The sequence below is a fragment of the Lipophrys pholis genome (assembly GCF_963383615.2).
Source record: "Lipophrys pholis genome assembly, chromosome: 7".
Lineage (NCBI taxonomy): Eukaryota > Metazoa > Chordata > Actinopteri > Blenniiformes > Blenniidae > Lipophrys > Lipophrys pholis.
The window spans coordinates 1-16,798 of NC_137638.1; the positions used below are offsets into that span (position 1 = coordinate 1).

Genomic DNA, 16,798 nt, shown 5'->3' on the forward strand with positions numbered 1-16,798 from the left:
TGAACGAGTCAGTGGCGTGTGAACGAGTCAGTGGCGTGTGAACTAGTCAGTGGCGTGTGAACGAGTCAGTGGCGTGTGAACGAGTCAGTGGCGTGTGAACGACGTTGGAAAGCTGATGAACTGTTGGTTGCGTCTGTTTTGAAAACGAGACTATTAACCCGCCCTCTGAATCCAACATGGCCGACACTCACCTTGTCAGAGTAGATAGACATGCGCGTGGTCAGACCCACCACCGGGATCCGGTAGAAGCCGGCCGTGTAGGAAACGGGCGTAGGCGTCAGGTGGTCGTTAGACTGTGGAGGATGACTGACCAGAATGGCGTACACCTGCAGGACGGAGCGTCTGTTAGCTTCAGGACAGTATTTCGACCTGGTTCTAGGGTCTTCTAGGGTTTCTACCTGGTTCTAGGGTCTTCCAGGGTTTCTACCTGGTTCTAGGGTCTACTAGGGTTTCTACCTGGTTCTAGGGTCTTCTAGGGTTTCTACCTGGTTCTAGGGTCTACTAGGGTTTCTACCTGGTTCTAGGGTCTTCTAGGGTTTCTACCTGGTTCTAGGGTCTTCCAGGGTTTCTACCTGGTTCTAGGGTCTTCTAGGGTTTCTACCTGGTTCTAGGGTCTTCTAGGGTTTCTACCTGGTTCTAGGGTCTACTAGGGTTTCTACCTGGTTCTAGGGTCTTCCAGGGTTTCTACCTGGTTCTAGGGTCTACTAGGTTTCTACCTGGTTCTAGGGTCTTCCAGGGTTTCTACCTGGTTCTAGGGTCTTCTAGGGTTTCTACCTGGTTCCAGGGTCTTCCAGTAGCAGCTGGATTTTGAGGTGAACCTGTACCAGGCTGGAGGACTACCTGCCCCGCTTTGTTTCCCTCGCTTTCTGTGACGTGGTTTGCGGGGGAGGGGACAGATAGACGCCGCAGGCAGTGAGGCTCAGACTCCAGGAACGTAGGACGTGTCTGTCCACTGCAGCCGTCCATCACAAGCTTGATCAGCCAATCACAGACATTCAGCAGAACCAGTAGCGGTGAGATTCTTAGCAAACACTGATGAACAAACGCAGCAGAGGAACCGAAGCAGAGGAACCAAAGCAGAGGAACCCAAGCAGGAGGAACCCAAGCAGGAGGAACCGAAGCAGAGGAACCCAAGCAGAGGAATCCAAGCAGGAGGAACCGAAGCAGAGGAACCGAAGCAGGAGGAACCGAAGCAGGAGGAACCGAAGCAGGAGGAACCGAAGCAGGAGGAACGGAGCAGAGGAACCGAAGCAGGAGGAACCGGAGAAGAGGGGACGGCTGGCCGGGCTCAGCAGCACCTTCTGGATAATCACCTTGATTGATTGATTTTAACACGAGACGAGGAAGACGAGGAAGACGAGGAAGACGAGGAAGACGAGGAAGACGAGGAAGACGAGGAAGACGCTTGCGCTGCGTCCGGCTGGAGGAACTTTCTGATTCTTTCTTTCAATCAAAGTGATCGATCCCAGATTTGTCCCAATTAGAACATATTGATCATAACCCCGCAGAACTTTGACCCTTGAAGTGGAGATGAAGGCCGGAGCGATGCCACGATGTAATCCTCCATCTCCTCCGGAGGATTACATCAGAGAGAGAGAGAGATCAGCTGACAGCTCACTCGCTCACCCGCTCGCTGCACGGCGGCCATGTTGGCCTCATTTCTTCCACAAAGAGAACCGCGGCGGTTTGTCGCTGCTGTGGAACAGAAACGGCTTCATCTTCACCCGCTGAGGAGAACAGTCAGCTGCTGCGCTCTGATTGGTCCTCTGAACAGGAAGAGTCGCCACGCGCCCTTTAACCAGAGTCTGACCAGGAACCATCAGCTGAAGACAGGAACCACCCAGAGGGTGAGACAGGACCAGGACTACCCTGAGCCCCCCCCCCCCCCCTGTCTCCCCCACTTCCTGAGCCCCGCCCCTCATCTCCCCCACACCCTGGTGTCCCATCCACAGTCACCTGGCCTCCACAGTCACCTGGCCTCCATAGTCACCTGACCTCCACAGTCACCTGGCCTCCACAGTGACCTGACCTCCACGGTGACCTGGCCTCCACAGTCACCTGGACTCCACAGTGACCTGACCTCCACAGTCACCTGACCTCCACAGTCACCTGGCCTCCACGGTGACCTGACCTCCACAGTCACCTGGCCTCCACAGTGACCTGAATTCCACGGTGACCTGGCCTCCACAGTCACCTGACCTCCACAGTCACCTGGCCTCCACGGTGACCTGGCCTCCACAGTCACCTGACCTCCACAGTCACCTGACCTCCACAGTCACCTGGACTCCACAGTGACCTGACCTCCACAGTCACCTGGCCTCCACAGTGACCTGACCTCCACGGTGACCTGGCCTCCACAGTCACCTGACCTCCACAGTCACCTGGCCTCCACGGTGACCTGACCTCCACAGTCACATGACCTCCACAGTCACCTGGCCTCCACGGTGACCTGGCCTCCACAGTCACATGACCTCAGCAGTCACCTGGCCTCCACAGTCACATGACCTCCAGTCACATGACCTCCACAGTCACATGACCTCCACAGTCACATGACCTCCACAGTCACATGACCTCAGCAGTCACCTGGCCTCCACAGTCACATGACCTCCAGTCACATGACCTCCACAGTCACATGACCTCCACAGTTACCTGACCTCCACAGTCACATGACCTCCACAGTCACATGACCAAAACAGTGACCTGGCCTCCACAGTCACATGACCTCCAGTCACATGACCTCCACAGTCACATGACCTCCACAGTTACCTGACCTCCACAGTCACATGACCTCCACAGTCACATGACCTCCACAGTTACCTGACCTCCACAGTCACATGACCTCCACAGTCACATGACCAAAACAGTCACCTGAGAGATGGTTTGGGATGAGATGGACCAGAGTGAAGGCCAAAGGACCAACAAGAGCTCAGAATCTCCGGGACTCCTTCAAGATCGTTGGAAAAGCGTTACATGCGATGACCTCATGAAGCTCCTCCAGAGGGCAACAGGACAACAAGGATCAAAGCAGTACATCAAAGCAAAGGGTGGCCATTTTGAAAAATCTAAAATATCAAACTAGTTTTTGGTTTATGACATAATTCCATGTTTTCATTCATAGTTTTGATGCCTTATATATATATATATATATATATATATACATAAACAAACTGTTGTTATTATGTACAGTGTAGAGATTTGGCCATGGAAAGTGTAATTTTCAAGATAAAAGCTCATCTTGGACTTGAATTGAGGCTCATGATTTGGGAATTTTTTTTTTATATCCATATGGGACAGTGGCATGTTCAATAAGGTGCTTGAAAATAATCATCTTGGATGAGAACTTGTCAGGTGAAGAGACTTTTTTTGTGTTTTTGTGTTTGTTAAGGGTGATATTTGAAAATAGAAAGGCAGCAAGCCCACAAATCTTATTGTTCTAGTTTCCCCTATGTGTAGGACGCTCCGGGCAACATTTCATCTTTATATGACAATCTGTGCAGTTATACTACCTTAATATTTACATTGACATCATTTCACCAGAAACATTTCTTTAAAAGGGGGTTTTCTGACCCCTGAGACCACCCGCCCGGAGTTGGGAGGTCAGAGGTCAGTATCACTATGTTTAGGCTAACTGGAAATAACCGTGAACCCACCCTGAGGGGCGGACCTGGGTCCGGCCTGCCTGACCTGGCTGGAGATGAGTGTGTGTGGAGGTCATGTGACCTGACCTGGCTGGAGATGAGTGTGTGTGGAGGTCATGTGACCTGACCTGGTTGGAGATGAGTGTGTGTGGAGGTCATGTGACCTGACCTGGCTGGAGATGAGTGTGTGTGGAGGTCATGTGACCTGACCTGGTTGGAGATGAGGTCCTCGCAGACGGACAGCGCCATCTGGATGGCGTTGGGGCGGTGCGTGACGGAGATGGCGTTCATCTTGAAGCGCTGGCGGCCGTATAGCGTGTTGGCCTTGCTCACCGCCTCCTTGAACACCTGCTCGTATCGCTTCTGACTCAGCACTGCCCCCACGTTCACCTGGCGGGGCTCGCAGCCGCCCAGCGCCACCGAGAGGCAGTGCAGGGCGGCGAGCAGGAGGAAACTCCGCCCCTTCACTGGGGGGGAGGGGATAGACAGTCAGTACACCATCAGCACCCCCAACATACACAGGAGGAATCTGTGTGTGTGTGTGGGGGGGGGTGGGGGGGTGGGGGGGGGGGGGGGGGGTAGACAGTCCCATCAAACCACAGACACACAAAAAGTCACAACAGAAACCAAAACAGTCAGAATTAATACAACTGAGACAAAAACATCAGAAAACACACACACACACACACACACACACACACACACACACACACACACACACACACACACACACACACACACACACACACACAGAATATATAACTTTATTTTGTGTTTGTGTTTTAATTAATCAGTGAAACCAAAGACAGGACCCTCCCGGTCCCGGTCCCGGTCCCGGTCCCGGTCCTGGTCCTGGTCCTGGTCGTCAGTGAAACTGGGAGATCTTATTGATCTGATTGATTGAAATGTGCCACAGTAGAACTCGGAAGACAACCCGGGGTTCTACTGGGTTCTAACAAAACACTTACTGTTCAGGTCCTGGTCCTGGTCAAGGTCCTGGTCTGGTCTCTCCTCTCGTGCGTCCAGAGCGCGTCGCGCCGCAGCTCGATCGACTGAGAACCAGGTCCCTGTGATCCCGGTCCCTGTGATCTCGGTCCAAATGATCCTTGTCCCAGTGATCCCGGTCCCAGTGATCCCGGTCCCAGTGATCCCGGTCCCTGTGATCCCGGTCCTGGTTGCGATCCGGGATGAAGATCGTTGTTTAGATGATGCTATAATTCCGGTCCCGCTCCGCGTGAGGATCAGTGAGGTTCGGATTGTGGTCTGGGACCAGGTCCGTCCTGTCGGGGTCTGGGTCCAGGTCCAGGTCTGGATGCTGCAGGTGACCTGATGCGCGCGCGCCGCCGCTGTCCTTGGGGCTCTGAGGCGCGCTCACGGATTGATGAGCGCGCTCCCGGGAGGAGCGGCCACAGTAGCAGCGGACACGAGCGTCACGTGTTTTTCTTTTTTTAATGAACAATTTTATAAACAAGAATATTGATTATATACATATATGATCTTATATCTTATATATATGAACATATAATATTCATTAAATATATTGAACATGTCGGGGGAAACAACTCATAATAATATCCAATCAGTAAATTGTAGTGAAGCAAACAGAAGCTCACACTCGCTCACGACTGAACCAAATAGAATTGCTTTTATTTTGTAATTTATTTGTTACTTATTTCGAAGGCCAAAGATTTAGCATCACGTTCCTCCATAGAGCATCACACCCCTCAGTAGAGCATCACGCTCGTCGGTAGACCAACACGTTACACTGTTCAGTAGAGCAGCATGCTCCTTAGAGCATCACGGTACACTAGTCCATAGAGCATCACACCCCTCAGTAGAGCATCACGCTCGTCGGTAGACCAACACGTTACACTGTTCAGTAGAGCAGCATGCTCCTTAGAGCATCACACTTCTCGGCAGAGCATCACTCTCCTCGGTAGACCAACACGTTACACTCTTCAGTAGAGCAGCATGCTCCTTAGAGCATCACGGTACACTAGTCCATAGAGCATCACACTCCTCAGTAGAGCATCACGCTCCTCGGTAGACCAACACGTTACACTCTTCAGTAGAGCATCACGGTACACTACTCCATAGAGCATCACACTTCTCGGCAGAGCATCACTCTCCTCGGTAGACCAACACGTTACACTGTTCAGTAGAGCAGCATGCTCCTTAGAGCATCACGGTACACTAGTCCATAGAGCATCACACCCCTCAGTAGAGCATCACGCTCGTCGGTAGACCAACACGTTACACTCTTCAGTAGAGCAGCATGGTACACTACTCCATAGAGCATCACACTTCTCGGCAGAGCATCACTCTCCTCGGTAGACCAACACGTTACACTCTTCAGTAGAGCAGCATGGTACACTACTCCATAGAGCATCACACTTCTCGGCAGAGCATCACTCTCCTCGGTAGACCAACACGTTACACTCTTCAGTAGAGCAGCATGCTCCTTAGAGCATCACGGTACACTAGTCCATAGAGCATCACACTCCTCAGTAGAGCATCACGCTACTCGGTAGACCAACACGTTACACTCTTCAGTAGAGCAGCATGGTACACTACTCCATAGAGCATCACACTTCTCGGCAGAGCATCACTCTCCTCGGTAGACCAACACGTTACACTCTTCAGTAGAGCAGCATGCTCCTTAGAGCATCACGGTACACTAGTCCATAGAGCATCACACTCTTCAGTAGAGCATCACGGTACACTACTCCATAGAGCATCACACTTCTCGGCAGAGCATCACTCTCCTCGGTAGACCAACACGTTACACTGTTCAGTAGAGCAGCATGCTCCTTAGAGCATCACGGTACACTAGTCCATAGAGCATCACACCCCTCAGTAGAGCATCACGCTCGTCGGTAGACCAACACGTTACACTCTTCAGTAGAGCAGCATGGTACACTACTCCATAGAGCATCACACTTCTCGGCAGAGCATCACTCTCCTCGGTAGACCAACACGTTACACTCTTCAGTAGAGCAGCATGGTACACTACTCCATAGAGCATCACACTTCTCGGCAGAGCATCACTCTCCTCGGTAGACCAACACGTTACACTCTTCAGTAGAGCAGCATGCTCCTTAGAGCATCACGGTACACTAGTCCATAGAGCATCACACTCCTCAGTAGAGCATCACGCTACTCGGTAGACCAACACGTTACACTCTTCAGTAGAGCAGCATGGTACACTACTCCATAGAGCATCACACTTCTCGGCAGAGCATCACTCTCCTCGGTAGACCAACACGTTACACTCTTCAGTAGAGCAGCATGCTCCTTAGAGCATCACGGTACACTAGTCCATAGAGCATCACACTCCTCAGTAGAGCATCACACTCCTCGGTAGACCAACACGTTACACTCTTCAGTAGAGCAGCATGCTCCTTAGAGCATCACGGTACACTAGTCCATAGAGCATCACACTCCTCAGTAGAGCATCACACTCCTCGGTAGACCAACACGTTACACTCTTCAGTAGAGCAGCATGGTACACTACTCCATAGAGCATCACACTGCTCAGTAGAGCATCAAGTTCCTCAGTAGAGCATCACATTACGCTCCTCGGTAGAGCATCTACTGCTACTGGAGCATGCTACTCCTTAAAGGATGGATTAACCCTCACATTCAGGATTATCCCTCACATTCAGGATTAACCCTCACATTCAGGATTAACCCTCAGAGGAAGGATTAACCCTCAGAGGAAGGATTAACCCTCACATTCAGGATTAACCCTCAGAGGATGGATTAACTCTCACATTCAGGATTAACCCTCACATTCAGGATTAACCCTCAGAGGAAGGATTAACCCTCAGAGGAAGGATTAACCCTCACATTCAGGATTAACCCTCAGAGGATGAATTAACCCTCAGAGGATGGATTAATTCTCACATTCAGGATTAACCCTCAGAGGATGGATTAACTCTCACATTCAGGATTAATCCTCACATTCAGGATTAACCCTCAGAGGATGGATTAACTCTCACATTCAGGATTAACCCTCAGAGGATGGATTAACCCTCACATTCAGGATTAACCCTCAGAGGAAGGATTAACCCTCACATTCAGGATTAACCCTCACATTCAGGATTAACCCTCACATTCAGGATTAACCCTCAGAGGATGGATATACCCTCACATTCAGGATTAACCCTCAGAGGAAGGATTAACCCTCACATTCAGGATTAACCCTCAGAGGAAGGATTAACTCTCACATTCAGGATTAACCCTCACATTCAGGATTAACCCTCAGAGGAAAGATTAACCCTCACATTCAGGATTAACCCTCACATTCAGGATTAACCCTCAGAGGAAGGATTAACTCTCACATTCAGGATTAACCCTCACATTCAGGATTAACCCTCAGAGGATGGATTAACTCTCACATTCAGGATTAACTCTCACATTCAGGATTAACCCTCAGAGGAAGGATTAACTCTCACATTCAGGATTAACTCTCACATTCAGGATTAACCCTCACATTCAGGATTAACCCTCAGAGGATGGATTAACCCTCACATTCAGGATTAACCCTCAGAGGAAGGATTAACCCTCACATTCAGGATTAACCCTCAGAGGAAGGATTAACTCTCACATTCAGGATTAACCCTCACATTCAGGATTAACCCTCAGAGGAAAGATTAACCCTCACATTCAGGATTAACCCTCACATTCAGGATTAACCCTCAGAGGAAGGATTAACTCTCACATTCAGGATTAACCCTCAGAGGAAGGATTAACTCTCACATTCAGGATTAACCCTCACATTCAGGATTAACCCTCAGAGGATGGATTAACTCTCACATTCAGGATTAACTCTCACATTCAGGATTAACCCTCACATTCAGGATTAACCCTCACATTCAGGATTAACCCTCACATTCAGGATTAACCCTCAGAGGATGGATTAACCCTCAGAGGATGGATTAACTCTCACATTCAGGATTAACTCTCACATTCAGGATTAACCCTCACATTCAGGATTAACCCTCAGAGGATGGATTAACTCTCACATTCAGGATTAACCCTCACATTCAGGATTAACCCTCAGAGGAAGGATTAACTCTCACATTCAGGATTAACCCTCACATTCAGGATTAACCCTCAGAGGAAGGATTAACTCTCACATTCAGGATTAACCCTCACATTCAGGATTAACCCTCAGAGGAAGGATTAACCCTCAGAGGAAGGATTAACCCTCAGAGGAAGGATTAACCCTCAGAGGAAGGATTAACCCTCAGAGGAAGGATTAACCCTCAGAGGAAGGATTAACCCTCAGAGGAAGGATGATGTCTCAGCTCACATCAGTGATCAGTCATGGGTTATTGAGGCAGTTTGGCTCCGCCCACTTTCTGATCTCATCAGTGGACATGAAGGAGGGCGAGTCTGATCTTCATCATCAGCTTCCAGGCCAGTGAACACACACACACACACACACACACACACACACACACACACACACACACACACACACACACACACACACACACACACACACACACACACACACAGAGGAATAGAAGAGAGAGAGAGAGAGAGGAATAGAAGAGAGAGAGAGAGAGGAATAGAAGAGGGAGAGAGAGAGGAATAGAAGAGGGAGAGAGAGAGGAATAGAAGAGAGAGAGAGAGGAATAGAAGAGGGAGAGAGAGAGGAATAGAAGAGAGAGAGAGAGAGGAATAGAAGAGGGAGAGAGAGAGGAATAGAAGAGGGAGAGAGAGAGGAATAGAAGAGAGAGAGAGAGGAATAGAAGAGGGAGAGAGAGAGGAATAGAAGAGGGAGAGAGAGGAATAGAAGAGAGAGAGAGAGGAATAGAAGAGAGAGAGAGAGAGGAATAGAAGAGAGAGAGAGAGGAATAGAAGAGAGAGAGAGAGGAATAGAAGAGGGAGAGAGAGAGGAATAGAAGAGGGAGAGAGAGGAATAGAAGAGAGAGAGAGAGGAATAGAAGAGAGAGAGAGAGAGGAATAGAAGAGAGAGAGAGAGGAATAGAAGAGAGAGAGAGAGGAATAGAAGAGGGAGAGAGAGAGGAATAGAAGAGAGAGAGAGAGAGGAATAGAAGAGGGAGAGAGAGAGGAATAGAAGAGAGAGAGAGAGGAATAGAAGAGGGAGAGAGAGAGGAATAGAAGAGAGAGAGAGAGAGGAATAGAAGAGGGAGAGAGAGGAATAGAAGAGAGAGAGAGAGAGGAATAGAAGAGAGAGAGAGAGGAATAGAAGAGGGAGAGAGAGAGGAATAGAAGAGAGAGAGAGAGAGGAATAGAAGAGAGAGAGAGAGGAATAGAAGAGGGATAGAGAGAGGAATAGAAGAGAGAGAGAGAGGAATAGAAGAGAGAGAGAGAGGAATAGAAGAGAGAGAGAGAGGAATAGAAGAGGGATAGAGAGGAATAGAAGAGGGAGAGAGAGAGGAATAGAAGAGAGAGAGAGAGGAATAGAAGAGGGAGAGAGAGGAATAGAAGAGGGAGAGAGAGAGGAATAGAAGAGAGAGAGAGAGGAATAGAAGAGGGATAGAGAGGAATAGAAGAGGGAGAGAGAGGAATAGAAGAGGGAGAGAGAGGAATAGAAGAGGGAGAGAGAGAGGAATAGAAGAGAGAGAGAGAGGAATAGAAGAGGGAGAGAGAGGAATAGAAGAGAGAGAGAGAGGAATAGAAGAGGGAGAGAGAGAGGAATAGAAGAGGGAGAGAGAGAGGAATAGAAGAGGGAGAGAGAGAGGAATAGAAGAGGGAGAGAGAGGAATAGAAGAGGGAGAGAGAGGAATAGAAGAGGGAGAGAGAGAGGAATAGAAGAGGGAGAGAGAGAGGAATAGAAGAGAGAGAGAGAGAGGAATAGAAGAGGGAGAGAGAGGAATAGAAGAGAGAGAGAGAGAGGAATAGAAGAGAGAGAGAGAGGAATAGAAGAGGGAGAGAGAGAGGAATAGAAGAGAGAGAGAGAGAGGAATAGAAGAGAGAGAGAGAGGAATAGAAGAGGGATAGAGAGAGGAATAGAAGAGAGAGAGAGAGGAATAGAAGAGAGAGAGAGAGGAATAGAAGAGAGAGAGAGAGGAATAGAAGAGGGATAGAGAGGAATAGAAGAGGGAGAGAGAGAGGAATAGAAGAGAGAGAGAGAGGAATAGAAGAGGGAGAGAGAGGAATAGAAGAGGGAGAGAGAGAGGAATAGAAGAGAGAGAGAGAGGAATAGAAGAGGGATAGAGAGGAATAGAAGAGGGAGAGAGAGGAATAGAAGAGGGAGAGAGAGGAATAGAAGAGGGAGAGAGAGAGGAATAGAAGAGAGAGAGAGAGGAATAGAAGAGGGAGAGAGAGGAATAGAAGAGAGAGAGAGAGGAATAGAAGAGGGAGAGAGAGAGGAATAGAAGAGGGAGAGAGAGAGGAATAGAAGAGGGAGAGAGAGAGGAATAGAAGAGGGAGAGAGAGGAATAGAAGAGGGAGAGAGAGGAATAGAAGAGGGAGAGAGAGAGGAATAGAAGAGGGAGAGAGAGGAATAGAAGAGGGAGAGAGAGGAATAGAAGAGGGAGAGAGAGAGGAATAGAAGAGAGAGAGAGAGGAATAGAAGAGGGATAGAGAGGAATAGAAGAGAGAGAGAGGAATAGAAGAGGGAGAGAGAGAGGAATAGAAGAGAGAGAGAGAGAGGAATAGAAGAGAGAGAGAGAGGAATAGAAGAGAGAGAGAGAGGAATAGAAGAGGGATAGAGAGGAATAGAAGAGGGAGAGAGAGGAATAGAAGAGGGAGAGAGAGGAATAGAAGAGGGAGAGAGAGAGGAATAGAAGAGAGAGAGAGAGGAATAGAAGAGGGAGAGAGAGGAATAGAAGAGAGAGAGAGAGGAATAGAAGAGGGAGAGAGAGAGGAATAGAAGAGGGAGAGAGAGAGGAATAGAAGAGGGAGAGAGAGAGGAATAGAAGAGGGAGAGAGAGGAATAGAAGAGAGAGAGATAGAGGAATAGAAGAGAGAGAGAGAGAGGAATAGAAGAGAGAGAGAGAGAGGAATAGAAGAGAGAGAGAGAGGAATAGAAGAGAGAGAGAGAGAGGAATAGAAGAGAGAGAGAGAGGAATAGAAGAGAGAGAGAGAGGAATAGAAGAGGGAGAGAGAGAGGAATAGAAGAGAGAGAGAGAGAGGAATAGAAGAGGGAGAGAGAGAGGAATAGAAGAGAGAGAGAGAGGAATAGAAGAGGGAGAGAGAGGAATAGAAGAGGGAGAGAGAGGAATAGAAGAGAGAGAGAGAGAGGAATAGAAGAGAGAGAGAGAGAGGAATAGAAGAGAGAGAGAGAGAGGAATAGAAGAGAGAGAGAGAGAGGAATAGAAGAGAGAGAGAGAGAGGAATAGAAGAGAGAGAGAGAGAGAGGAATAGAAGAGGGAGAGAGAGGAATAGAAGAGGGAGAGAGAGGAATAGAAGAGAGAGAGAGAGAGGAATAGAAGAGAGAGAGAGAGAGGAATAGAAGAGAGAGAGAGAGAGGAATAGAAGAGGGAGAGAGAGAGGAATAGAAGAGAGAGAGAGAGAGAGGAATAGAAGAGGGAGAGAGAGGAATAGAAGAGAGAGAGAGAGGAATAGAAGAGGGAGAGAGAGAGGAATAGAAGAGAGAGAGAGAGAGGAATAGAAGAGGGAGAGAGAGAGAGAGAGAGGAATAGAAGAGGGAGAGAGAGGAATAGAAGAGGGAGAGAGAGAGGAATAGAAGAGAGAGAGAGAGAGAGGAATAGAAGAGAGAGAGAGAGAGAGAGAGAGGAATAGAAGAGAGAGAGAGAGAGAGAGAGAGAGAGAGAGAGGAATAGAAGAGAGAGAGAGAGAGAGAGAGAGAGAGGCAGACAGGCCAGATAAGTACAAATACTAAGAAAAGTCTCTGATGAGCGTTGGTCTGATGATGAACCAATCTCAGTCTGGAGTTTAAGGGCCGTGCTGTGGGGGGGGGTTCCGGTGCTGTGGGGGGGTCCCGGTGCTGTGGGGGGGTCACGGTGCTGTGGGGGGGTCCCGGTGCTGTGGGGGGGTCCCGGTGCTGTGGGGGGGTCCTGGTGCTGTGGTGGGGTCTCGGTGCTGTGGGGGGGTCCCGGTGCTGTGGGGGGGTCCCGGTGCTGTGGGGGGGTCGGGTAGTAGGACCGTGGTAAGTCCACTCTGGGAGTCTTGGGTCTGATCCCCTGGATCCTGCTCCCCTCCTGTCAGGATCTGGTGGCTCCAGTAATGTTGTTACACAGAGAGAAAGAAAGAAAGACAAGAAACAGAAGCTCCAAATGTAGAGTTCCTCCCTTTAACGGGAGAGAGGAAATCCCCTCAGCAGTCTAGGCCTAGAGCAGCTCAACTTAGTGCTCCTATTTTATTCCTAATGAGAAGCTCTATCAAAGAGGAAGCTTTTTAGTCTCCTCTTAAATAAACTAATGGTGTGGGCCCTTCGGACCGAGGCTGCTAGTTGATTCCAGAGTAAAGGAGCCATATGGCTGAAACTCCTGCCTCCTCTTTTACTTTGAAGGACTTTAGGGATTACCAACAGTCCTGCATCCTCAGAGCCAAGGGCTCGTGGAGGGTGAGACCCTTCTAGAAGTTTCTCCATATAGGACGGAGCCTGGTGATGAAGAGTTTTAGATGTGATCAGAAGGATGTTGAATTCTATTCTAGATTTGATGTGAAGCCAGTGTAAGGATGCTAAGACTGGGGAGATGTGCTCTCTTCTTCCAGTTCTGGTTAGTAAACCTGCAGCAGCGTTCTGCTCTAGCTGGAAGATCCTAACAGAGGAGTTTGGACATCCTGACATTAGGGAGTTACAATCATCTCATCTTGAAGTCACAAAGGCAGGAAGCATTTGTTCTGCATCTTTGAAGGACAAGAAGTTTCTCATTTTTGCAATATTCCTTAGATGGAAGAAGGCTGTCCTGGAGACATGTTTAACATGGGACATAAAGGACAGATCCTGATCAGAAATAACACCCAGGTTCCTAATATCACTGTTAGAGGTTAAGGTAATATTATCTAAGGTAATCAGACTATCTGAAAAGTAATCCCTGAGCTTTTTAGGACCTAGGATTAGAACCTCAGTCTTGGATGTGTTGAGCATTAAGAAGTTGATAGACATCCAGGACTTAACGTCCCTGAGGCAGGACTCTAGTTTAACAAGTTGGTCGGCCTGATTGGCTTTAATTGATAAATATAGCTGAGTATCATCTGCATAACAATGAAAGTTAATGTTGTGTTTCCTAATTATATTTCCGAGTGGTAACATCTAGAGATTAAACAATCTGGGTCCGAGGACGGAGCCTTGTGGTACTCCACACAGGACCCCTTCATGTATTGAAGATTTGTTATTTACATGAACAAATTGAAAGCGGTCAGATAAATATGATTTAAACCAGTTTAAGGCTAAGTTTTTAATGCCGACGCCATCTTCTAATCTCCTTAAAAGTATATTATGATGGACAGTATCAAATGCAGTACTAAGGTCCAGAAGAAGTAAAGCAGATAGAAGAGCTCTATCTGAGGCCATTAGAAGGTCATTAGTAACTTTTAGCAGAGCAGTCTCTGTACTGTGGTTCATTCTGAAGCTGGACTGAAGGTCCTCTAACAGATTATTCTCCTGCAGATAATCCTGGAGTTGTTTAGCCACTACTTGCTCCAGAACCTTTGACAGGAAAGGAAGGTTGGAGATGGGCCTGTAGTTTGAGAGAAGGCTTGTGTCTAAGTTTGGCTTCTTAATGAGAGGTTTAATAACTGCTAGTTTAAAGGATTGGGGCACATAGCCTATTGTTAGAGACTGGTTAATAATTGCCAGTATAGAATTATTGATTAGTGGCAGTGCCTCTTTCAGAATTCTAGTAGGAATTGGGTCCAACAGGCTAGTAGTTGGTTTAGCAGAAGAAATAAGGGAGTTTAGTTGGACTAGTTGTATTTGCTGAAAGCATTCCAGATGACTGTTAGGTTTAACCAGTTCCTCTGTTATGGGGCTAACGGACGGTAGGGTTTGATGGATGTTATCCCTAAGCCTTGTCATTTTATTTTGAAAGAACTTCATGAAGTCCTCACTACATATATTGATAGGAATGGTGGGCTCAACACTATTTTGGTTCTTGGTCAGTTTGGCTACAGTACTGAAAAGAAAGCGAGGCTTGTTTTTGTTTTCCTCTATTAAGGATGAGTAGTAATTAGTTCTACTTCTACTCAGAGCTTTCTTATAAGTTTTGAAGCTATCCTTCCAGGCTATATAATCTAGCTCTGTTTTTGTTGAACGCCAAGTTCTTTCTAATCTACGGGAGCGTTGTTTAAGCTGGCGGGTTGATGAGTTAAACCATGGGGAGGACTTTTCCTGTTTTTTCAGTTTCATTTTTTGAGGAGCTATGTCGTCTAGCGTTGTTTTTAGCATATCTGTCAGACTGTTTGTTAGGTATTCAATGTCTGAGCTAGCAACAGTATACGGGTCAGGAAGATCCACTACTGATTCTATAGCAGAGGGAATTCTTTCCTTGAATTTAGTTACTATGTTATCAGAGAGAGACCTGGTTAACACGGCTTTAACCGGAGGGTTAGAACTATTTAGAACAAAGTCAAAGGTTATTAAGAAGTGATCTGACAGGAAATCATAGTGAGGAGAGATGGTCAGATGCTCTATATTCAAACCATAAGTTAGAATAAGGTCTAGGGTGTGGAGATGTTTCTGGGTAGGCCCGTCTACTACCTGAGAGAAACCTAGAGAGTCAAGTGTAGATCTAAAGCTGCACTGAAACTATCATTTTCTAGGTCAACATGAACATTGAAGTCTCCTACCATGATAACCTTATCTTTAGTCAGGGCTACATCTGACAACAATTCAGAGAATTCAGTTAGAAAAGGTGAAGAAGGTCCAGGAGGACGAGAAATGATTACAGATTCTACAGAATTTACTATTTTATTTGACGGGTGTGGCATGGTCATGCTCAGACTCTCAAAAGAACTAAAGTTGGGTTTTGGGTTAATATTAATTAGTAACTGAGAGTTAAAGATGGCTGCCTCCACCCTCCTCCACCACCTCCACCAGCTATTTGAGTGTTAGTATGACTTGGAGGGGAGGCTTCATTTAGACTAACATACTCATCTTTACGTAGCAGAGAAAACTACTTGGTCTGAAATGGTCGGCGGTATGTGCACACTGACTCTCCGTTAGCTTTGAGGACCTCAGACTTCTTCAGGCGAACGTCGTTTCCACCGCAGTGGATTATAATCCCTTTAAATCTCCGTACGGAGCAGCCATGACTAGACAGGAGCAGCCGTGACTAGACAGGAGCAGCCGTGACTAGACAGGAGCAGCCGTGACTAGACAGGAGCAGCCATGACTAGTCAGGAGCAGCCATGACTAGTCAGGAGCAGCCATGACTAGTCAGGAGCAGCCATGACTAGACAGGAGCTAATAGGAGCTAAAACAGAGAGAAACTGGAAGGCAGTCACCTTTTGGGTTTGGGAATCTGGTTCTTTCCGTCCAGTAGTTGGTTTTAGCCGCTCTGCGCTCTCCGCTCTGCGTTCTCCGCTCTCCGCTCTGCGTTCTCCGCTCTGCGTTCTCCGCTCTGCGTTCTCCGCTCTCCGCTCTGCGTTCTCCGCTCTGCGTTCTCCGCTCTGCGCTCTCCGCTCTGCGTTCTCCGCTCTCCGCTCTCCGCTCTCCGCTCTGCGTTCTCCGCTCTGCGCTCTCCGCTCTGCGTTCTCCGCTCTGCGTTCTCCGCTCTGCGTTCTCCGCTCTCCGCTCTGCGCTCTCCGCTCTGCGTTCTCCGCTCTCCGCTCTCCGCTCTCCGCTCTCCGCTCTGCGCTCTCCGTTCTCCGCTCTCCGCTCTCCGCTCTGCGCTCTCCGCTCTGCGTTCTCCGCTCTCCGTTCTCCGCTCTCCGCTCTGCGCTCTGCGCTCTCCGCTCTCCGGCTACCTGAGCACCGCTCACCTGCTCTGAACATGCTCTTCACCACGACGGACCGATACAGCGACCGCAGAACTGCAGACGCTGCACCGAACCGCCTGTCGAGCTCACGCTCCATCTCCCCCCCACCCATGAACAAGACCCAGAGATACTTGAACTCCTCCACCTGGGACAAGGTCTCTCCACCCATCTGAAGGGGGCAAGCCACCTTTTTCAGGTGGAGAACCATGGCCTCGGATTTAGAGGTGCTGATCCTCATCCCAGTTGCTTCACACTCGGCTGAGAACCGCGCCAGTGCACGCTGGAGGTCCAGG

General features: G+C 48.5%; 1 protein-coding gene across 1 annotated transcript; it reads right to left on the reverse strand.

Annotated features, from left to right (window-relative positions):
- Positions 1 to 3,382: 3,382 nt before the first annotated feature.
- LOC308111551 (uncharacterized protein) lies at positions 3,383 to 16,521 on the reverse strand (the record flags this gene model as incomplete). Its single annotated transcript, XM_080466510.1, has 3 exons — positions 3,383 to 4,105; positions 4,607 to 5,008; positions 16,032 to 16,521. The coding sequence occupies 3 exons, from the start codon at positions 16,519 to 16,521 to the stop codon at positions 3,753 to 3,755; spliced, it is 1,245 nt and encodes a 414-aa protein (XP_080322636.1). The 3' UTR covers positions 3,383 to 3,752.
- Positions 16,522 to 16,798: the final 277 nt, after the last annotated feature.